Source organism: Nycticebus coucang, chromosome 18 (assembly GCF_027406575.1).
Source record: "Nycticebus coucang isolate mNycCou1 chromosome 18, mNycCou1.pri, whole genome shotgun sequence".
Classification (NCBI taxonomy): domain Eukaryota; kingdom Metazoa; phylum Chordata; class Mammalia; order Primates; family Lorisidae; genus Nycticebus; species Nycticebus coucang.
Window position 1 is genome coordinate 3,813,025 of NC_069797.1, and position 25,412 is coordinate 3,838,436.

The window sequence follows — 25,412 nt, forward strand, 5'->3', positions numbered from 1 at the left end:
AAGCAAATCAGTGAAGGATAGAGAAACTTTAATACAAATGCAGTCAAAGTAATTGGACATCCATAGGCAGCATAATAAAGCCCCACCCAAGTGTCACACTCTATGCAAGAGTTAAATGATAAAATGCTATGGAAGGGGTCATATATTGACACTTCCATTTAAAAAACAAAATATAAACCCTTTAAGAGGTTTATAAAAGAAACACTAAGAGAAAATCTTTAGGATCTAGGTCCAATCAAAGAGTTTTTAGTCTGGACAACAAAAGCACAATGAATCAAAAGAAACTTTTTATAAATCAGACCTCATTAAAATTGAAACCTTTTGCTCTATAAAAGTCCTGATATAGATGTGGATATAGGAAGAAACAAACTACCGATATAGGGAGAAAATATTTGCAAACACATACCTAAAAGACTAGTATCCAAAACAGGTAAAGAATCCCTAAGCCTCAACATTAAAACACAAGGACAAAAGCCATAAACAATCCAGTTAAAAATGAAAACATCAAAAGAGTTTTCCCTGAAGAGGATATACAGATAGCAAATAAGAATGTAAAAATACAGCCCATGCTATTAGCCTTTAGAAAAATCCAAATTAAAACCAAATGAGATATCACTACATACCCATCCCACCTATCAGAATGGCTAAAATAAAAAAAAAGTGACAACACAAAATGTTGCCAAGAATGCAGAGAAGCAGGGCCACTCCCATATTGTTGGTAAGAATGCAGAATGGTATAGCCATTCTGTAACAGAAGACAGTTTGTCAGTTTCTTGTACACCAAACATGTAGCCACAGAATGTAACAATTCTCCTCTTGGCATTTATCTTAGAAAAATGAAAACGTATATTTACAAGGAAACCTGGATATTCATAGCAGTTTCCTTTATAATAACCCCAGAGTAAAAGCTTCAGATATCCTTCTCTGTGTGACTGGTTAAAAAGTGTGCGGTATGTGCTAGTTACCAAAGCTTAGCAGTGAGAAGAGAAGAAGTGTTGACACAAATAACTATTTGGATGCTTCTCTCAGGAATTATGCTTAATGAAAAAGGTTAAACCCAAAGGTTGCAAGGTTATACCATATGTGATTTTATCTATATAATATTTTTGGAATGGAAAAAAAGTTTAGAATAAATAACAAGTGAGTGATTCAGGGGTTAGAAATGAGGGAAAGATCAGGAAGGAGGGTGGTGTGGTTGGTTATAAATGAGCAACATGAGGTAGCATCGTGTTTAATGTACTGACTTTGGGAGTGGATAGGACACATCTGTACACCTGATAGGAGAAATCAAAGATTGGTGCACTGCATCAAATTCAATAGGCTGAGACATTGCACTATAATCGTGCAAAGTTATCATCATTGAGGGGGACCAGGTGTGACAAGCCGAAAAATGGTCCCCCCAAGTGCCATGTTCTAATCCCTGGAACCTGTGAATATGTTCCCTGGGATGGCAAAAGGGAGTTGGCAGATGTGATTAAGTTAAGGATCTTTCAATGGGGAGATTATCCTGCATCATTCAGGTGGGTCCAGTGTAAGCACAAGGTTTTTATAAGGGAAAGAAAGGAGGTAGAAAAGTAAGAGAAATGGATGTGAGGATGAAGTAGAGGCTGGAGTGATCCAGTGGCTGGCAGAGACCACAATCCCAGGAATGCGGGTGGCCTTCAAAGCCAGAAAGAGTAAGGACACGGATTTTCCCCTAAAGTGCACAGAAAGAAGGCAATCACGCCATCCCTTTAATTTTAGTCTAGCAAAACCCACCTTAGATCAATGTTCTCTGGAAATTTCAGATAATAAATTTCTGATGATTTAAGCCACCAAGTACGTGGTCGTGTATATCAGCAGCAACAGGAGACTAAAATAACCTGTGGCATCTCCCTATATTAGTCCTTACAGTTTCATGTAAATGGATAATTATCTGAGTAATATTTTCAATTAAAAACATTAGGAATCTGATCTCCAGTATGAAGAATGCCAATTCAAGTTGCCGTGAAGCATGAAAGCTAAAGAACAGGGAGGTAAAAAATAAGAAATTTCTCCTGTTCGATAACACTTACAGTAACATCTAATAAACAGAATGATTTACTCCCGGTACTTGTACAGCTTTCTCCAACTTTTCTTACTTCCCTCCTTCTAGTACAGTGCAATGGTGAAATGTTGGCCCTCACATCAAAGTGCTTTGATCCATATTCCAGCATTACTCCTAGGGGCTCTGAAACATTGGATGGTTGTTCCAGAATTGGAAATAATAACAGTAATATTTTCCAAGGGCAGATATAAACAATTATTTAGGGGAATGTGTTTGTAGTATGTTGGTACCTAGATTGTAGTATTTCCCTAAATTCTCCACCCAGACCCCTTAACCAGTCTTCATGCTCTGGGCCTTCATCCTCCAGAATTCACTTTTCCCTGCATTAGACAGCCTTTAACAGTTCCCAGTGATCCCTGCAGTGGACAGCCTTTGTGGTTCTCAGTGATCCCTGCAGTCGACAGCCTTTAACAGTTCCCAGTGATCCCTGCAGGAGACAGCTTTAGTGGGTCCCAGTGATCCCTGCAGTGGACAGCCTTTATGGTTCCCAGTGATCCCTGCAGTGGACAGCCTTTGTGGTTCCCAGTGATCCCTGGCTTATTGTACCCTCAATGAATCCCCAACAATAAAAAAATAATAATAATTAAAAAAAAAGAAAGTTTCATTTGGTGTAGTACATAATATAATCCTTTTTATCTCAATGAAACATGAAGATATACATATGTGTGCGCGTGCATGCGCACGCGCGCGCGCACACACACACACATATATAGAGAGAGAGCTGGTGTGCGCATAAAGAGTTTACCAAAGGGGGGGAAGTAATTGAACACCTAGTTTAGACTTTGCTGGGAATCAACACATTACAATTTGCATCATGCATTTATTTTATCCAGAATGCCACAAACCCCTCTGTGAATTTATAATGAATTATTGAATTTCCGCTAAGAAAGTCGCACTTGTGGCTCAGCACCCATAGCTCACATACACCAAGGCTGGCGGGTTCAAGCCAGGCTCCAACCTGCTAAACAACAATGACAACTGCAACCAAAAAATAGCCAGGTGTGGTGGCGGGCACCTGTAGGCCCTACTCGGAAGGTCGAGGCAAGAGAATCGCTTAAGTCCAAGATTTAGAGGTTGCTATGAGCTGTGACACCACAGCACTGTACTGAGGGCGACACAGTGAGACTCTGTCTCAAAAAAAAGAAAGAAAGAAAGTTGCAATTGTATTAGCATTGAAAGCCAGTATATTACATACAAATAGGAAAAAGAAGTAATCCCACATCATGGAAGAAGGCAGTGAGGCAGTGCTGCAACAGTGTCTTGAAAACTGCTTGTGACACGTGAATTGTTGTGTTTTAAATGCCCTTCCATGACCCAACTGGCCAAGTTATATGGTCCCATTGAATTTGACCCACACCCGTACACTCAGCCTCAGCAGGTATATGGGGATGTTAAAAAAGGAAGAATTTTTCCAAGAACAATAAGTAAAATTAAGAAGGCATTACATTTGTCTTCGTGTTACCATTTTCAGTCTATTTTTTAACCTACAGCCTTCGATGCCCAGAAAGAAAAGTGAGTAAAGGTGTATTGCTGTCCAACAAATCCTTCACGTTCTTCTTCACAATATGTCTTTGTCTCTTCAATGGCTTGTAATGATTATGATCTTGCAGGCACTTCCCATAAGCTATCTGTGCATTATTAATGAAGTTCTATGACGGGAAACGTCCATCACTGCAATGATTCTTGAAAAGCATAGATTCATTCAAACTAACAATGCATATGAGTTTGTCACAGTTTTAACATATGCATTCTTCTTGCAGATGGTTGAAAAAGAAGGTTATCTTCAAAAAGCTAAAATTGCAGATGGAGGAAAGAAACTAAGGTAATAAAAAGTTCTTTGACCCACTTTTATATAACTATGCTAGTTCCTGTATCCTTAACTTGTATCACTGCTATTGTTTGGGAAGCAAGGCCCTATGATAACAGACTGGTCCCTTTTGCTACCACTATGATCAACATTATTTTTAATATAATTGTAGTTTTTGAAGAAAGGCACAACAGTACATATTATTACACAGAGCATACAGATATGAAATGCTTCTTGTCCTTTTAAAGTATAAGTTCTTTAAAAAAAATTAAAGGAAGTAAGGCAATGGATCTTGATTTCTGGGATTAACAGATTTTGGAGTAAAAGGACTTATTTTCATTACATAAAAATTTCCTGGAGGGTGCAGTGAGTGTCTCATGCCTGTAATTCTAGCACTTAAGGATTCAAGGCAGAAGGATTCCTTGAGCTCAGGAGTTTGAGAGCAGCCTGAACAAGAGTGAGACCCTGTATCTACAAAAAAAGAAAAATTAGCTAGTAGTGGTGGTATATGCCTGTAGTGCAAACTACTCTGGAGGCTAAATCAGGACAGTCTCTTGAGCCCAGGAGTTTAAGTCTATAGTGAACTATAATTGGGCCACTAGACTTCAGCTTCAGACTGGGCAGCAGAGCAAGACTCTGTCTAAAAAAGAAAAAAACGAAAAAAAAAATCCCTACAGTAAATTAGGGGAGCAATTGTTTAAAGGATGAAGTAGTTGAACTATATTTTTAGATAAGTAAATCAGGACCCTTTCTTACCTCACCAACAGCATGGATAAAAAAATCCTCATGGTTTAATCTCATTTCCCACGTCAACCCTTCACTGGGGCTTGATGGGAGAAAGGAGGTAACATCATTGGTCAATCCTACTCTCCAGCCTCGTGCAAAGAAGATGGGGGGTGGGGGGTGGGGGGGAGGGATATTACAAGAAACCAAGATGATGCCCTACCATGGGGGTTATGTAAAGTATCCTTGCCGATCCATAGCAAACTTTGTAACATCTCTGAGAAGGCAGGGCCAGGAGGAAGCAAAGGACCAGAATAGGGCCCTTCCCCTAACCCACTCACATGAATATGATTTTTGGTAGTTGTGATCATTGTATACTATTGTGTACTTGCTTTATTTGCTTTTACTTTAATATGTTGTTGTACAATTTGCATGCTGCAGTTTAATTTCATATAAACATTTGCAGGCAGTTTCATTATTTCAATCTATTTGTAAACTATTATGCATTCTTTCAGCTTTTCTCACTTAAAGTTATACAAATTTTAGTTTTTCCTTTTTTTTTTTTTTCCTTTTTTTATTTTCACCATAGATATACAGAATTGAGTTTGTGGCCTTGTGTTATCATTACTCTGGGAATGATGTCTAACTGGTTTTATTTTATTTTTTGTTTCTAATCCTCACTTCCATCCCCTTTAGACCTCCAATTTAATGCATTTAATGTGTGTTCATCAAATCCACTTTCATATATATATGTATGTATCAGAATATCTGTGTCACCTTAAAAGTAGTGTGTAGTTGTGTGTATGTGAATGTGTTGTATTGCATAAGCATTTTTGTGTAGTAAATTACATTATGGTTCTTACTACTTTCATTCAACGTTAGTGTTTGGACATCTTTCTATGGTGCTAGACAGACCTGTGTTTCTTAACCATGGGGAAAATAAGTCATTAGGTGATTTTGTCATTGTGCAAACTTCATAGAGTGTATTTACACAAACATACGTGGTATGGCCTATTACACACCTAGGCTGTCGCTCACTCCCAGGCTACACATTTACCATGTTACTACACTGAGCACTGTAGACAATCTTAACATAATTTGTGTGTGTGCGTGTATCTAAACATATCTAAACATGGAAAAGGTAAAACATTGTACAATGATGTTACAATGATCAGGATGTCACTAGATGACGGGGATTTTTCAGCTCCATTGTGATCGTATAGGACCAACATCTATATATGGTCTGTGTTTGACTGAGGCATTGTCATACAGTATACGAATGTATTCAAAGCTAGGTCATTTTTCCCAATTACTGCCCTTTGCACCCTGTGCAAAGACACTGTGGTTAATGATGACCTGCATATATGACGGTGATCTCATAAGATTATAATATTGATTTTTACTGTTCCTTGTCTATGTTTGGGTACAGATCTAAACACACTTACCATTGTCTTACAGTTGTCTACAATATTCAGACTGTACAGGTTTGTAACCCAGAAGCCATAGGCTATAGCACAGCCTAGGTGTGTAGTGGGCTATACCATCTAGGTTTGTATAAGGACAGTCAATGGTTTTCATACAATGATAAAAGTACCTAAGCTTAGACACATTTCTCCAAATGTCATGAAGTGACACATGACTATATACTAAATTTTACTTACCCAGTCCCTCAGGTACAAACCCTAAACTTCCTCTAACTCATTCCATCCAAGACAACATTTCAATGAATCACACATATGTGTCCTTTTAACCTGTTAGGAACTCTCAGGGTAATATAGCCAGGAGCACAGATCGCTTGGTGTTAAGTTATGTACATTTGTAAATCCACTGAATACCACTGCCAGACTTTCTCCTGAATGAGTGCCCCTGTTCACATAACTGCTCTGCAGTGCAGAAGGGATCTCATTTCCCATAATCTCATCAGCATACGGCATTATCTTACTCTCTTACTTCACTAAATTGGTGGCCATAGAATGTTACCTCAATGTCACTTTTATTTGTATTCTGCTGACTGGTATTGCAGTTGAACAACTTTGTCTGTTTAGAGTCATTCAGATTCTGCATTCTAAGAATTGCCTATTTATAAACTTTGATTATTTTCTATTGAGGTTTTTCCTTTTTTTATAAATTGAGGAAACTCTTAATATATTTCTGATAACATTTTGACAAATTTTGATATTGGAAATATCTCCTACAAGTTTATGGTGGTTTTTGTTTGTTTGTTTTTATTGTAAATACTTCACATATTGAATATTGTATGTATAATCAACAAGATAATAACATATGCTATCCTACCGTGTTGATGGTCTGTAATATACCGAATCATTTCTACTGTCCTTTAAAATTTGATTTTTAAGTTGAGTTCAGTTTTATGCTAATACTTATAATTACAGTGAACCCTCCTACTGCTTATCAATTATTATTTTATATTTTCTAGAGATCAATGCTAAACTTGGACTACTTGATCAAATTACATGACCGTTTTTTTATGACTCGTATTTTGTATTCCCATACTGCTTTACACTTTCATCACTAACACCAAAAATGTTGTTTACTTATAACTTTAAAAATCATGTTTTGATCACATGATTTAATCTTGTTTTAATCACATTTATAATTTAGCAACTAATAATATACCATACTTGGTATAATTTGTATTTTTATGTAAAATTTCCTTTGATAGGCTTTGTAACATTTCTCAACAATCTTTATATCTTTTTATAAATTTTAATGAGTTAATAGGCAATATTAATAGATGCTTACTCTGTCAAGAACTTGGCTAAATGTTTTACAAGTTTTAAGTAATAATTATTAATACAATGTAAACTCTATTATTACTTAGTATTGTACAAATGGAGTCTTGGTCACCTGTATTAACCTCTCCTTTCTCCTATTTTATGCAGACTTAGTATGACAGAATTTAGTCCTGCCTTCTGATTGAAATATGTTTGTTTTTTATCTTTTGCTTTCATCTGTTTGAAGTCAAGGACTAAAAATTATCTTTTTATCTCAGGACATCAACTGTACTAAAGACTTCAATTTTCACTTAATAAATATCATTTTATTAATTTCTACAACGTTTTCTGCTCATAAATCCATTCTAGATTATCTGTACTTTGTGCTGTTTTCTTATCTTCCATTTTCCTCCTTCTTGTTTTCTCTTTTATTCGTATTTAATTATTTCTATTTCTATCTAAGGAAATTCTGACTGATCCCTAAGTATGAACAGGAGAGGCTACAAGGAAGATGAATTCCTTGGCTGTATCTTACATTCAAAAAAGATCATACATTTAGGCTTATTTTGGAATGAGGTTGTACACATTTCCTTGGTGACACACTGGTAGATTTAAAAGCAGGACATATTCAAGATTCGGCTCTGCACCCATAGCACAGTGGTTACAATGCCAGTCACATACACCAAGGCTGGCAGGTTCGAACAAAGCCCAGGCCAGCTAAACAACCTTGACAACTGCAACAAAAAATAGCCGGGTGCTGTGGTGGGCACCTGTAGTCCCAGTTACTTGGGAGTCTGAGGTAAGAGAATCACTTAAGCCCAAGAGTGTGAGGTCGCTGTGAGCTGTGATGCCACAGCACTCTACCAAGGATGACATAGTGAGACTCTATCTCAAAAAAAAAAAAAAAAAGGAATATATTCAGCATTCAACTTCAATTTTAATTTTGAACATCAAAAATCTACGTCAGTTTTTCTGATTAAGTTTAGGAATTTATTTAAAGATGTCCATCCCCCAAACTGTGAGTAACCCTGTCCTCTCTAAAATTCTACAAGCCCCTAGTAAAGTTAATTTCAATGCACTATTTCAACATGCTCTGCTAGCCTCTCCCCATGCACCCAGTCAGTCCTTCTCCTTAGCCGGCTCCTTTGTATGTCATACTTCTTATTACATGTAGATTCTTCCTCTGTTCTCTTGCTCAGAAAGAAATACTTGGGAGTGAAGACATGGACATAAATATGGGTATTAAAAAAAACGCAGAACAGGGCAGTGTAGTGGTTATGTCTGCTAGTGCCTGCTTTCATCCTAAACTTTGTTTGCTTGAACAATTGTTATTTAGAATGGACTTCCTGTGATACTAAGGTGCCTGCCTAATGCAAACATATCTTTTCTTTAGTATTTTCTGCTCAGGATCATAATAAATGCTTCATGGCTATATCTGTCTTTCTCAATTTCTTGCAACACTGACAGAAATGTGTGTCCTTTATACTTCACTGTCTCTTTAACACACCTTTTAGCAGTCATAAATCATAAGAAGCTTAGAATGTGAGAGAGAAAATACATTCCTAGACCTACCAGTTTGAGAACAAGTCTGAACATTTAACAGTGTCAGAGTGATTTTGCAGTAAATCAGTCAGAGACACTAGAGTAAATCACTTTCACTTCCATCACTGGTGCAGAATCAAATCAAATCCAGCATGACCAAGTCAGGTAAAAAAGGCAGATGGCCCAAATAGGGGAGGCTAAAATTTGCAAAGTAATCACATGTGTGTTTTCCTCTGGCTTTTTTGGTTTGTCAATGTGTTGTTACCTCAAGAAGGCATAAGAGAAGTGAGTGTAGAATATAAAGCTTTGGTGTTTAGAGCAAGCAAATGTGTTAAACCTAGAGCTGAAGCTAACAGATTCTTAGAATGGCAATGAAAAATTTAAGGGCGGTTTTCCATCAAGCTTTCTTCCAGACGAGCAGTGACAAAGTTGCTGTTATTATGTGCTGCCATCCGGTGTTCATTGTGTAGAATGTCAAGCTGATGTCCACACTGAGTTTTTGGTTATTGTTTTATAGGTGCTTTTTGTATTTGTTTTCAGTTTAGTTTGGTTTTCTTTTTGGCATTTTGCAACTTCACAACTCAAGATCTGTTTTTAGGAAAGTTTTGTGAAGGGTTTCACTTGGATAAATGCCCCACTGATTGCATAAATTGTATATAATTGCCCTAATACAAATTTAGTTCTCCCCCCTTCCTAATTGTAGTCAGTACCTTTCTCCCCTCTGAGATGCGATTTTTTTCTGTGTGTCAAAATATTAATAAAATAAACACCTGAATTTCTTGTCCTGGTATCTGTTTCCTGCCCTGAGTCACTAGGATTAATCCTTTACCTGATTTCCTATAAATCTGTCTGGAGACCGGGGACTGCCTCGCTTATTCATGGGACTTTGGATTTACTAAAATTAGATATTTTTTGAACCGTATGTCTTATTTACCCCTTACATCTATCTCACAGCTTGATTTTTATCTCTTCCTGTGAAAAAATAGAAAAGAATGCTCTCCAAGTTGTGATGAAATGTGCGGACCTGACTGGGTATGGAATGGATGGCAGGCGGGGATAAAGGGTTTGCAGGGCAACACCAGGGGACAATCCAGGTCAAGCTAAGAGTGACTTTGCTCCAAGGGAGAAAGAAGGTCTGGCAATTCTTTGGAAACAGTTCTGTGACTCCCTCTCTTAGCTCCTACATTGAGGCCCCACACAGGCAAGCTGAGCACAACTGAAGGGTGGGCTGCATGCCACCTTCTCTGGGGAGGCTGGAATGAGCAGGGGCCTCAGGGTCTAGGAGGCTTGGTGGTTGAACCCCATCTTTATGACTTTTTTGCCCTTGGTGAGAATGCAACATCCCTATGCTTCAGTTTTCTCATCCATAATATGAGGTTAAGCCCACCTACTGAAATTATTTGGAGGATTATTTCTTTCCATGATTATTTCCCATCTTTCTATAGTTAGAGGTAAAGTTTTTTATGTATCTCTTATTTTCCTTAATATTTTAAGCCCTGAGAATTGTGTTTAGCATGTTGTAAATGTTTAGCAGGTACTTATGACTGGTTTAGTGATTAAATTACATGATTCATATAGAATACCAGGCGCCATGTGTGGCACACCATGGGGCCCAAAGCAAGCTCATAGTATTTGTGTAGGTATGAGACATAGGAAGACCCTTGGAAGAAGCTCAGGGATGAGCCACTAGAATTATATATTGGAAAAATAGCCTAAATGTTCAGGGTTAAATAATTTAGGGAAAAAAGGAATGCTAGCAGTGCTGTATTAAAATAGTAAAGAACAAAGAAGGGAAATTTAACTTTTTTTCTCTTTTTTTCTTTGTCTTTGTTGGTAAACAATAGTCAACACAGAGCAGGAAAAATCTTGATGCATGACCCTTTGAAATTTGAAAATCCATATATACCTGTACTTTTACTCAAAAAACCTTTAATGATCAACTACTGAAGGTCAGATACTGTGCCCCATCCTGGAAAGGACCTAAAAGACCAGAGATGGTGTCTCTCTTTGTGGGTGCAGGGAGACTGGGGGATTAGACGAACTTTTATTATTCTAAAAACAACTTCATTTTAGAAAGGTTTATTTGAAAAATTTTATCCAAAACTGCTAGACTCACCTGTCCTGGCTAAGTCCTTTAAGCTTACAGAAGTTACTCACTTTCTGAGGTGTCACCCAATACACTGAATAGCAGTCACCTATAGTTACTTGGTTGCATATGGAAAATATTAAAGGTTTCACTTGGAGCAAAATCTTGCCAACTGATTCTTCCCATGTTCTCTCCAGGGATGACAGTGTCTCACTGTGTTAAGTAACTGAGTGAAAAGGCCATTCCGCTGAGATCCTAAGAACTATTCCATCACAATTAGTCAAACATATCAGAATGAGGAATGGACTGAACAGATATTGTATGGACAATGATCAAGCTGCTAGAGTATTTTGTTCAGAGAGGAAGGGTCAGACTTGAGTCATAGGTTAAAAGTTGTTCCCATTAGATGAAGTCTCAGCTACTCCTAGACTACAGGCTCTTGACTCCCTTTCTGGTTTTATGATCCTTACCGAATACAGATGATTTGTTCCTTACCGAGACCAGAATAATCCCTTGTAGGAAAGAGACAGGTTCCACCCAGTTAGGAACATACACCTACTTCTGATTTCTTATGAGGAATAAAACGGTACGTGGTCCTACTCCTTGAAACAGTGCTAATTCTAAGGGAAGAGAGCTTGGGAGTGGTGAGTCTTTCCCCTAATTTTCTAATAAGAATAAGGTAAATTAGCTAATGACAGAATTCAGATGGCTGATATTTTGTCACAGGCTGTGCACACTAACTTTTATGATTTAATGATTTCAACCCAAACTATGTTGAAATTTGACATTGACAATATCCTTAACTAAGGTAGTACTGCTTCACCCTTTAAAAAAGTAATGAACAGATTATAAGTTTTGGAGTCAGAAAGACTGGGTTTAACTATAAATATAAAGGTATGACCTTAAGTACATCACCTAAACTCTCTGATCCTCATTTTCGTCCATTAGTAAATAAGGACATTATTCGTACCTTATCATTTTTTGATTGCGAAGTTAAACCTATGCTAAATGATCAAATTTACAGTAGGAACTCAAAATAACTTATGCTAGTTATTATTTTAAAAGAAATCATGGGGGGAAATGAAATGAAAGAAGGACATCTAAAAGGTTGTCAGCAGCATTTTATTCTTCATTTTGAAATGACATTCTTTCCAAGCAATAGATTTAAATGCTTTCACTTTTATTCTAATATGATAAAGATAATGTTTACAGTTTACGAACACAAAAAGAAATAGCACTGTATTTAAGGTGTCAAAGCAATTTATATTACTAAAGTTCCAAGACCTGTGGTTCCTACCCTCTCCAGCTCATTCTTCTGTTCACGTAATAAGAACACAGTTCACAGCAGTTCAAAGTCCTAATCAAGAACAATGAGATAATTGAATTTCATGCAACGTTAGTTCTAACCAGTTCCAGTTCCAACTTTAAGGAAGAAGTTTTGCCAGAAAGTTTATAAACGATCAACATCTGAAACAGATTCAAATCAAAACCATTTAACCAGGACTTACTATAGATAGGACGCAAATAAGGTATAGTATCTCCTTGCCAAAAGATAAAAAATATAGTGGGAAATGTAACAGGCAGGTTAAATATGGATTCGTCATGTGTGAGGGTGTTCCATACTCTCTCATCACATATGGTTAAAATAATAAAATAAGGATGCTCACAGAAGATGCCCAGACTAGACCAGCAGTCTTTCTAACGTTTCTCTTTCTGCTATTTGGGGCCATGTAATATTACAACCTGTAGCATATGAAAGCTATGGCTCCTTCAGTTCACCTTGCAGCTACCGGTACCTAAAAGGAGAAATGAGCAGTAGGGCAGAAGAAAACACCTATATGATTTTCTTCCTGTGTTACTTCTTTACATCTTTTCATTATTTAATTGAAAAATTGACTCTTCATTTAAAGACAAGAGGATCCAAGAACGTGATGTTTGTATTCCTATGTTGGAAAATACACATTGTGTTTCTTGTGTGTCTGTTTATCCTGTTCTTTTTTATAATAACACAATGACGCGTCGTTAAAAAAGCGTCAGACGTGTAAGAGCAACCTAATTCTTGCAAACACTAACCTTGCTGAATCAAAGCTGTCTTTTCATCAAGATCCTAGATTCTAAGAGACAAATGGAAATAAATGACACAAAGTTGTTGAATGGTCATTTAAAAAATATGTTTGTGGGGTTTTCTATTGACCCGAATGAAATCTTTCTGTAAATATTTTAAAAGTTGAATTCAACTATTTTAAAGTTAATATTAAGCCAAAGCAAGCTGCAGCAATATGATATAATGGATAGAAACTTACGTATATTAATCTCCTTAATGCTTTGTCATCTAAAAAGAATACTTTTCACAACACAAACACACACATAGTCTAACTGTACAAATAATGTATGCTTAATGTAGAAAAGTTGGTAAACACCAAAAAATATAAAGGAAAAGAAAAAGCCATGATTTTACTACCTGATTTAAGTATTATCATAGTCAGACTTTTTTCCATGCCAAAGTGCACTCACCAATTCAATAAATATATATTGTGTTTCTATTCTGTCCAAGGCAGTATGCTAGGAACTGCGGATACCTCTATAAAGATGAAATTGTTTTTACCATTTGGGAACTTATTTTTTTAATGGGATAAGAGAGAATGAAATTTTAAAAATATTTTAAAATTTATTATAAGTAATATACAAGGAAGTCATGGAGGCACATTTGAAAAAGCAATATCTTGTCTTTTAATGAATGGAATTAATGATCAGAAGGGGCCTCTTTGCCTACTTTCCCTAGTAATGGAGGCCTGTTCATGTCCATGGTGAATGTATCCCACTTTATAAACTTTCTTACTCTGTAAGCCTACCTTTCTCATCCTCAAAAAACTGTTTCCTGCTTCCTTAAAAATGATAATAATAATCAGAAAGGTTTCAGATGGGTGACGAAGACAGCACAGCATGGAGTTTTGGACTATAGATTGCATTATGGTTTGCATTAAAATCTTCCCATGTCAGTATTCTTCTGAAGTGTAGGGTTCATTATTTCATTATATGAATCTACCATATGCAATTTACTTAACAAATCTCTTATTTTTTGATATTTTTGGTACAGAATTAACAAATAATGATGTACATTTGTTTCTAAACATACAGCCTTAACAATGAGTGAGATATTTTTCTTTAGAATAAATTTAAATTAATAGTAATGAACACGTAAAGGCAAAAGATATGCATATTTTTAAAGATTGTTTTAAAAATATATTGTCAGTGGCACTCCAGAAGGGACATACCAGTTTATACTCCCACCTATCGGGTATGAGAGAACCCATTTCCTATACTCTCATTAACCCTAGATGTTATCATTCCTTTTAATCCTGGACAAATTGATGGGCAAAGAGGGAAAAAGTATGCCTCTGTGTTTGTTTGCATTTCTTTGATTTCCAGTGAGATTCAACATTATGAAAATATTTTAAATTAAGCAATGACATATGAGCTGGTTAGTTTTTCATCCTCTGAAATATACTAAACCAATGAAGAGAAGACAAAATGAAAGAAGGGATTCTGATTTCTATTTTACTTTGCTATTTTTGGCTTGATGTAGAAATATAGACTTTTTATGAGAGCAAGGCACATGGTTACATAAAAATAGGAATTTTAGTAGTTGGAAAAGATTTCAGGAAGATTTATAAATTGAAAAATTTTTACTATAAAGACCATGCTTTTCAGTAATTACAGAATGTCTTTATTGTCACCTAAATTTCATGGCACCTATAGATTTTAATAAAGAGAATACTTCCAGGAAGACTACTTAAAAATAACGATGGTATTTACTCATTCCAAATGTTGCTCATACTGTATCTATAAATGATTTCTTCAACTGATAATGCTTTTTTCCTCTTTGTTTTTTCCTAAGGAAAAACTGGTCTACTTCCTGGATTGTTCTTTCTAGTAGAAAAATTGAATTTTACAAAGAATCCAAACAACAGGCTCTGTCCAATACGGTAAATAATTCTCTATTTCTACTGTTAATCATCTTTTCAGAAATATCGTTGTACTAAAAGTTTGGTTTTGTCAGAAATCACACTAAAACTTCCAAGCTACCAACATCTGAAATCAGATGGAGAAAATGACTCAATAAACTTTTAATCAGATGAAGGGAAATAGAACTTAGTGTCTATTTTATTAAGTGGTGCATTTGGAGAATAATCACAAAATGAGATGAATGGTGAGCAGCTATATAGTAATGTGAAGGTAACACTTCAAATTAAGGTGCCATTTATAAATATGTTATTCTTATTTATGAAATGATCACTAAATGTAGCTACTTGCTCAAATAATGTATTATAAAGAATGTTATAAAATGCATTAGTAATAAATGCTTAACGGATGATACCAAGGGAAGCTGTTTTAAAGAATAAGACATAAATTGTATTAAACCATGTATGTGCATCTTTAACACATGAATTTAAGTTGTTATCTAGCATGCTATAAAGTACTTCAGACATTAATAAATAATAATAAACTATTCATAAATGGCACCTTAATGTAGGGTGTTACCAATGAGGAAACACTCTACGTTAACAAAGTGATTTTTTTCCTTAGTCTAACTGTGACATTCACTATATAAAGCTAACCTTTCTCCACATTTCTGTGATTCCATCTAATGGAGCAAATATAATTTCTGTATCCTGTAGTTATTACAAAGTGAAATTAGTAGGGTTTCTTCATTATACCTGGAGGAGGGCCTCATACATGCCTGCAGAGATTTCACAGTGATAGCTAGCAAGTGGAGGCAATTTGTTGGGGCCAATTCAAGCTCACAACCTTGCTACCCGAGCCAAGAGACACTGTAAGATGTAGAAGACAGTGGACAGGGAACATAACTGACAGCCTCCTGTTTAGGAAGGACTTCATAGCCCACTGGCCTGATGGACAAGGAGAGGGGTCGCCTGGCAGGAGTAAACCACAATAAACTAATTTATATTTGGCAGGTAATAAAACGATGGTAAATTCTTTGCTCTCCAGCCACTGTTGTGTTTGCTATGTAATCCTCTTTAAATAGGAAATAGAAAATCATTTGCTAGAAGATTTTTTTTTTAAGAAGATTTTAGCAAGAACAAAAGGTAGCTTTTGGCTTGCTTCTGATAATTGCAATAGCCCTTATCCCCAGGTGGTGTGCTGATTTTGGAGTCTCAGTGTGGGCCAATCTGTAAACTAATTATGAATAAATTAAAAATATATCTCGGTTCTTTGTATTTTTAATTCAAACTGCCTGAGAAAATTGTTTTAGTATTTTGTTTTGTTTTTATTTTTGGCTACAAGAAGGTTGACATAATCTTTTTAAGAAAAATAAAGTACCCCTAAGGGCCAGGCACAAAACAACTCCCATCCACTTGCAGGTCCTTTGTCTTCCCTTTGAATAAGTTCTAAAGGGGAAGTCAGGAAGGAAGGAAAGTGGCTGGCCTTGCTGAGTTAGGCTGCTGAGAAGATGATCTTCATCCTGCTGAGTGAAAAGAATTCCACTGGGAGGAGAGTTTATGTGAATGTGTGGGATAATGGGAGAGATTAGATTCCATAGTAAAGCATTGGTTTATTTTTATTTTATTATTTTAATCTCTTCCTAACAGGAGATATAATTACCAGCTGTTTAATTTTATACAGGTGAAAGAAAACTCCCTTTTAGATTGGAGGCAAACCCTGCAAGTTAGCTTACTAATTGCATCCCTCTAGTTCAACCTTCAGAATTATTGTAAATTGACAATAGACTTGACTTATAGAGGAAATTGATTAACGTTTTTTTGGCAGTCCGTATTTATTACTTTTGGCCCTGTTTTCAATGCTTTGTACAGTTTCTCCAAAGCATTCATTGTCTTCAAAGTGAATTCAGGGCAGGAACTAACTGTTTTGTGGTAACGAGGAAGAGAATTACAGATTCGATTCATGTTTGTACTGCTGGAATTGTCTTGCTAGTCAACTTCTTGGATTCGTTTCTAACCAAGTATTAAAGGCCTAGTGGGATAGCCCACATTACCAGTTCTAGTCTCAGAGAAATGATAATGATGACTGCCAGGCCTTGATTAAAGATGCTGTGGCTTTATTTTGGATGGGATTTATGCCCAAGTTTCTGAATTTCTCTTGCAACCCTTTATGCATGTCCTGGTGTTGTTAATTGTGCTTCTGGGAAAGTCTGTCCTTTCCTCCAAGGGATTGATAGAAGTTGCCTGAGTGAGTTAGGAAGGTGATTTAAAAGAGTAAATGGCATTTTAATCTTTATACAAATGATCTTTGAATGTTAATGCTGTGGTGAAACAAAGCAGAGCAGAGTTTTGAAGTTGGACCTCAGGGATATAATTCTAGTAGCTGACAAAGTTGCTCACTTCTTTGAACTTAAGACTCCTCACCTGTAAGATGAGAATGGTGACATTTGACAACAGAAAAAATAAGAGATGAAATTAATTAATAAAAATAAAAATACATAATGACTATAAAATAATTATGCTCTATTAATCATAATGTGGAAACAGCCTAAATGCCCACCAACCCAGGAATGGATTAACAAGCTGTGGTATATGTATACCAAGGAATACTATTCAGCCATTTAAAATAAAATGGAGACTTTATAGTCTTTGTATTAACCTGGATGGAAGTGGAACACATTATTCTTAGTAAAGCATCACAGAATGGAGAAGCATGAATCCTATGTACTCAATTTTGATATGAGGACAATTAATGACAATTAAGGACACGGTAGGGGTGGGGGAAGGGGAGAGCAGAGTGAGAAAGAAGGAGGTAGGGGTGGGGAAAGGAAGAGGAGAGAGAGGAGAGAAGGAAGGGAGGGGGTGGGGCCTTGGTGCATTCCACACCTTTTAGGGGCAAGACAGGATTGTAAGAGGGACTTTGCCTAACAAATGCAATCAGTGTAACCTGGTTTCTTATACCCTCAATGAATCCCCAATAATAAAATAATAATAATAATAAATGAATAAATAAATAAATATGTTGGCTGGGCTGGTGGCTCACACCTGTAATCCCAGCACTCTGGAAGCCTGAGCTCAGGAGTTCCAAACCAGCCTGAACCAGCAAGAGCTCATCTTTAAAAATAGCTAGGTGTTGTGGCAGGCATCTGTAGTCTTAGCTACTTGAGAGGCTGAGGCACGAGAATCTCTTGAGCCCAAGAGTTTGAGGTTGCTTTGAGCTATGACGCCACAGCACTGTACTGAGGGTGACAAAGTGAAACTCTGTCTCAAAAAAAAAAAAAAATACGTAAGTAAATATATTCTATGATACATGATATAGTATAATTAGAACATATTATTACCCTATATTAATTTTGCATTTGAGCTGATTCAGATATTTATACAAGAGACATATTTAATTATGGAGACTACATAACGCACAGCCTCCAGAAATGAAAATGTATATGCGTAAGCAGCATAAAATGTCATGTGCGAGCACTAATACGGAAAATGAAGCCATCTATCCATCTGGGGCCCTAGATATAACTTCCTGCATGTCTATATGAAGTTTCCCAGAGCCCTTATTTTCTTCCCTTGACTCTTACCCTTACTGTTTTCACATTTAATATAGCATATTACAAAATGATCCCACATTCCATGTTTGGCTCCCTTCTTTCTGAATGAAGTTCTTTTAGTTCATATCTGTCTTATTCTCTTAGAGCTTCTACAACAGAATACCAGCAACCAACTGGTTGTTTTAAATAGCAGACATTTATTTCTCATAGTACAGGCACCTAGCAAATCAGGTGTCTGATGAGGGACTGCTTCCTGGTTTCCATTTAGCCATCTTCTCACTGTATCCTCACTCTACAGTAGAAAGTGAGAGAGAAAACTTTTACGTCTGTTAATATTAGGTCACTAGTTTGATTCTTGAGGTCTTTATTTTTATGACCTAAGTATCTCCTAATGGGCTTACTTTTCAATGTTATCAAATTGGGGTTTAGAATTTCAACATATGAATTTTAGGGGAACACAAACATTCACTCTACAATACCCAAGTCACATTTTTATCCAAAGCAGCTTTCCCCTGAAATAACCACAGAATCACTTCACTGGTATGTGTAGATTAGAGAATTATAGGCTCTTATTCCTCAGTGGTCTATTAAAAGAGCTAGCAGACCGACCTCTTCTGGTTTTGTTTTTATAGTAAGGACACTACATAGTAACCTGCCACCTACTATCATCACCATTTTATAACAGAAAGGACATTATAAAATACTCAATCCAAAATCTAGGAAGGATAAAAATCTCAGAATAAACACATCTCTTTCAGGACATGAAATTATACATCTATATACATAGTTTTATTTTGCCCACTTTATCTCAAATTAGGACAAACTTTATTCAGAGTTTGACTAGCCCTCCAGTGAGGAGGACTGCCAGTGTCCCTAGATATAGTTTTCCTGGATTGTGAAGGAAAGGATAGTTTTCACATTCTCATAGATTTTCTTTTGTATATATACACATATACATATTCTGATCCATAACTTACTAAATTTTTTAAACAAATATTATAAAATAATGTAGAAATAATTTTTAGTAAAATGTATAAAATTCCTGTGTAAATATAAACAGTTAATACTCAGTTACCTACATCAGCACCAACCACAACAAGATATAAACCCTCTCAACCTTCTAGAAGCCCCATTTCTATCATTGTCCCTTTGCCATCGTCACCACCTCTTCTTTTTCTCTGGAGTTAGGAAGATTATTTGCATTTTATTCCTTATTTTATTGTTTTTTTTAATATTTCTCCACCTATATCTATATCCCTTAAAATATTAATATAGTCTGTTTTTTAATTTATATAGATATAATTATAGTATTTATTTCTTCTTTTGCCATGTATGTCTTGCTTTTTCTGCCCTTTAATACTCCATCATTCCATGTTTTTCTCTGCTAGTTTAGGAGGGACATACTTTTTTCTCTTCTGTTAGTAGTTAGCCTAGGATTACAACACTGGTTCATATCAAAGACTAAAGTGAGTCAAATCCTTTACTTTCTTCCAAGATATTACTTCAGAATATTTTTAATTCATTTATCTCATTCCTAAGGTATTGCTGCCTAGCATTTTAATTTAACACCACTAGACATTATTCTCTTTTATACAGTAAAGGTAGGTTTATATTTGCTCAATGTTTACAGCATTCTTTGTTATTTATTTCTTCCTGAATCTTAATCTTGCATTTTAGAATTATTTTTCCTTCTGCTTGAAGTGTATTCTAAGAAATTCTTATATTTAGAGTCTTATGTTAGAAATGTATCTTAGTGTCTGCTTATTTGAAAAAAATCTCTATTTTTCCCTCATTTGGGAAATATATATTTTCTCTGGGTATAGAATTTTGAGTTGGCAGTCACTTCTTTCAGCTCATCAAAAAATATCATTCTACTGTTATCTGTCATCCATTATTGCAATCAAGAAGTCATCTGTTAACATAACTGCTATTCTCTCATTGTTCATAATATTTTTCTCATTATCTTTATTTTTCCACAGTTTTAGGATGATGCCTAGAGACATCAATATCTTTTTACTTTTTTCTGCCTAGATTGTTATGCTTTCTGAAATTGTTTATTGATGTCATTAATATATTTTAGAAAATTTTCAAGCATTGTTTTTTCAAATGTATCCCCTTTTACATTCTCTTATTTCCTTCTAAGCTTCAAATTAAACCTACATTAACTGTTTCTTCAAATTTTTTATACCCTTCCTTGTCATATCTTTTTTCTTTTTTTTTTTTTTTTTCAGGTTTCTGGTGAATTTAATACATGTGTCAAAAAAAATCAAAGGCAGGGGAAGGGTAAATAAAATTATAGTGAGGTCGGGGAGGATGGCCATGGAGACACACAAAGAGGGGTGATAAATGGCAGAGTGGGGAGCTGGAACAAATGGATTGCTTGGGTGTCACATCAATCCAATCCATAGTCCTCTTCTGGGAAATTTTTCTCTTTTTGAGCTGCATTGCAAGTAATTTATCTTTATTTATCTTCCAGGTCTTTATATCAGTCTCTTTTTGTGATATGCAATATGGATTTGATTTTAATTCTTGCAATGTTTACTTTTAGACATTTGTTTCTTTGTTTGAACTTAGTATGTGATTGTTAATTGTTTCCTGCAAGCATTTTGAAGACTTTATTTTGTTAAAACTTGGAGACATAGTTGTTTTATAATTGATGTCTTGTGATACTAACATCTGAAGTCTGTTTCAGTTGATTTTTGCTGGTTCTTACTAATGAGGCTTTGTTTCTTGTATGTCTGGTTATCTTTGACTGTGTGCTGATCAGTTTTATTCAACTATTATCATAGGAATTTCCCTGAGAAAGTATCCTTCTACAGAGTATTTTGCATTTTTTCTTAAGAAGCCTAGGACATTACCAGTAACTGATTACTTCAATCTAAGTTAATAGAATAAAATTTGCAGGTTATACGTACATAATAAGAAGGCTAGAGCTGTGCTACAACTTCTCAGGGACCATGTTGTTTTTCACTTCTATCCTTCTTTTTTTTTCTTTCTTCCTAAACACTGTACTTCTACCAAGAAAGTCTTCTTTATATTCTTTGTATTCACTTGGGATTGGAGAAAGAGAAAAGCTTAATGTTTGGTGTCCATTTTTTTTTTAATGAAATCTCAGGCAGAACCTTGTTCCCTTATTCTGTTAGGTTGATTGATCAAAGATAAAATGTGTAATATAAACAAATGACTATAGGAAAATGCACTTACGTTGCTTTGATGTTTGGTTTCTCTCACTGCATTCAGATTCCCATCCCCCACAAATATTTCCCCTAGCAGTTCCAACTATCTTTATATACTTTGAATTCTTTTAAGACAATTTTAAAAAATATTTTATCCAGCATTTTTTTTTTATTGTTTCCAGTGGGAGAGTTGATCCAGAAACATAGCTTCTCATTACAATCTACCTCACTTTAATGTAAGTATACATTTGGTTAATCAAGTTTGTGCTATTTATATAAGCCTTGGTGGGAAAAGACTTCATAAGAATATGTATTGAAATCCTACAATGAACAGCTTGCTCGTTAGGGCTACATATAAGGCATAGAGATATAGTCAAGATATAGTCTTTGCCTTATAAAATCTCTGCCAAAAAATAGGGTGAGATGAAATATGAAACATAGTAGAGTTTTTCTTTCTTTCTTTCTTTTTTTTTTTAGTGAGCGCTCATATGTGAAAGATTTGAACTGGGACTTAGAGGATGGTTATAATTTCAATACATAAACATTTGTGGGCAAGGAATACAGGGCAAATTAAAAACATGAACAATGGCATAAGACGAAGAACCAGCAGAGTCTGTCCACTAAAAAAGAGAAAAGAATCCAGTAGAAACTCTGTAAGATGACCACCAAGGGACTATAACAAACTGGTCAACATATTAAGGTGGTCAATATAAGGGACTAGACCTACCGAACTGATACGTATATATGTTGCATGCCTAGTCTATGAAAATTAGGTCAACTTGAGGTGGTCAGTGTAGGGACTTGGTCAACTATGGAGTTTCCACTTATTTTGTGTCATTGGAAGACAGGATAAGTGAAAAGGATTGAGAAGAGTGCTGTAGATTGTGATTTGCTACCTGGGACAATTCTGTGATAAGGTATGTCAGTATTCTCCAGATAACTTCTTCTTAGAATAATCTATCATGACTATTCTTTTAATAAACATGTATTGAACAGCTGTACAAGCCAGTGTTATGAGTCTTAAAAGAGCCAGACCTACAAGATGGATCAAAGCAAGAGAGGAAACTGGTTAATTTCAGATCATAAAAGCTTCATCTCATTTAGCATAGGAGCAAAAACTTTTGCCTGAAAAACACCTAGATTATTATTTGTTTCATCTGGTAGTAGAGAAACACTAGAGGAACAGGAGTTGTCAGTTTAATTTATCTTCTCAGTCCTTGTATAATACACCTTGTATCTTTCAGATACACTTACCTATTTTAGTATCAGTGAAGCATTTCAATTGGCCCCAACACTTCTGATTCAACTTACCTTCTCAGTATTTTATATACTTCATGATTTTAGAACTTCTGCTTGATACGCAAGGGAGGCAACTGTAATGTGCATGGTATATGGAAAAGTTGTGTTCCTGGTTTAACAAAATCTATTGATGAAATGCCTCATGGAGAAGAAGCTCTGTAATTTATAGCATCCATTCATTTATTTATTCTAACAACAATTAACTCCTACCAGGTGTGATATAATGCTTTTTCCCCCTAGAGGCAATAAAGATTCCAGATGAATGACAAAGGATTCCTGTTCTCAAAATGCTTATAATATGGTAAAGGAGACAGAATTTTATATATATGTGTATAATTATATATGTATGTATATGTGTGTGTATATATGTTATATACATATGTATGTATATGTTATGTACCTATGTATATGTATATGTGTATATATATGTAGGTATTTTTTTATGATAAGCCATGACAAAAGTGATACAAAATTTCAGACAATATTTCATAAAACCATAGATTTAGCTATAGGTAGTCCTAATAATGGTTAGTCTATGTATCTTTCCATTTGTTCAAATATTATATCAAATATTACTGACATCTTCTATGTTTAAGTTACTATGCCAGATGTTCTGAAAGATACAAAAATGAATCAGAATGAAGCCCTATCCTTGACAGTCTAGAAACAAATAGAAAGTATGCTCATAAACTGAATAATTCTAGTGAAAAAATGAACATTGTAGTTGTTGTAAAATGGCATGAACAGAGGCATGCGTTAGTTTTATGGTAACTGAGATGGGAGTGATTGCTTCCATCTGGAAAGGTTTTTAATTATATTCATAGAGAGAATGACATTTTAGGATGACTAGGATTTTGATGCAGTGATAGGAGAAAAAAGCTTTATGTAAAAATAAGTATTAGTAAACAGGGAAAATTATGTCCTTAATTTATGTTTACTTTACAGATATGTACCAATCTCTCGCCTTCCCCTCATTGCACTGTGTGCTAGTTACTGCTCTTGAAAACATTTTAGTAGAGCTTCTCTGATGTCTGGAGTGAATATTCCCCAGTATAGACTACTTTGTTTATCTTTTGCTAGATGCCTGGGAACAGTGTCAGTGAGCGATATCTTCAAAACAAAGTTGAGCAACAGCACTGTAGAACAGTAAGTAGTCTAATTTTGCTAGAAAGTTTGTGTGGGACTGGTTTATGAAGAACCTTGATTGAGAGAAGAGATGATTGAATTCTCTAAGAAATATAGAGCTTTTTGTAGCTAATATGAAATCTCCTCATGTTAGGAGTGACTCAGTTTTCAGGGACATGTTTGGGAAATTAAGGTGTATTTTTTTCTATTTTTAATAAGAAACACATATAGAACTTGTTACATTATCTGAGAGGCATGTTCTAAAATTTTATGCAGATTGACAAAAGCAATAAGGCCTGAGCTCTTATTGATAAAGAAAAGGGCAAAATGGCTAAGTTTATCATAATTTTGGTTTAATGCATTTAGTAAATCACAAAGTATCTTTTCACTGACAAAATATTTTTATTGTCTTATATGTCTTTGACCTTCATGGTCATTTCTAAAAAAGTTCTAGGCCATAGAGAATAAGCAGGGCAATTCATGCAAGGAGAATTGAAAATATCCGGTCCCAAGAACACAGGTATGTCACCTGTAAAGCAAACCTGAAAGCAGTTTTCTGTGACTCCAGAATATTTTTTCAGGGTTACACCCCACTATTACAGAATAAATCCATCTTGTAAAGTCTTTGCAGTTTGAGAATTTTTTCTTGTATCCACTGCCACCATCCATGGGACGAACTCAGTCTCATTGTTAGGTGGATGAGATCCACTGTTTCCACTATGTTCAATATTGCTCAGAAAACTTAGTATCACTTTTGACATACACTCAAAAGCATTAAACATGTTTTAGGGAATATTTTTTCTCTAAAATTATGTGGTTATAAAGTCAGTATATTAAAAAATTGTTTTTCATTTTACATTGCATTAATATGTACTTTTTACCAAAGGAAACAGCTGGCAAAGTTTCTTCTTTTTAAATTGCATATGTATGGAGTATAATGGGATGCTTTGATAAATGTATATATTGAGGAATAATTAAATCAAGGTAATTAACATATCCACCATTAACTTACCATTTTTTTGTGATGAGAACATTTAAAAATCTATTCTCTTAGCAAGTTTCAAGTATATGATATACTATTTTTAAGTATAGTTAGCACACTGTGTGATAGATCTCCAGAACTTAATTCCTCTTATTTAATTGAAATTTTGTACACTTTGATCAAAATTTTCTCACACCCTTCCATCCCCAGATGCTAGAAACCACAATTTCACTCTCTACTCCTTCTATGAATTTGACTTTTTATGCTTCAGACTATACTATAAATCTATAGTGATCAAAGCAGCATGGTACTGGCACAAAAAATAGAGAGGTAGA

General features: G+C 35.3%; 1 protein-coding gene across 2 annotated transcripts in view; it reads left to right on the plus strand.

Annotated features, from left to right (window-relative positions):
* LOC128570682 (rho GTPase-activating protein 15-like) overlaps positions 1-25,412 on the plus strand; it is a 152,329-nt gene that overhangs the window by 10,578 nt on the left and 116,339 nt on the right. For both annotated transcript variants that reach the window (XM_053570063.1, XM_053570064.1), the window contains exons 2-4: positions 3,847-3,908; positions 14,878-14,965; positions 24,051-24,116. In XM_053570063.1, the coding sequence (XP_053426038.1) occupies positions 3,847-3,908; positions 14,878-14,965; positions 24,051-24,116 (216 nt within the window). The remainder of the gene's footprint in view (positions 1-3,846; positions 3,909-14,877; positions 14,966-24,050; positions 24,117-25,412) is intronic.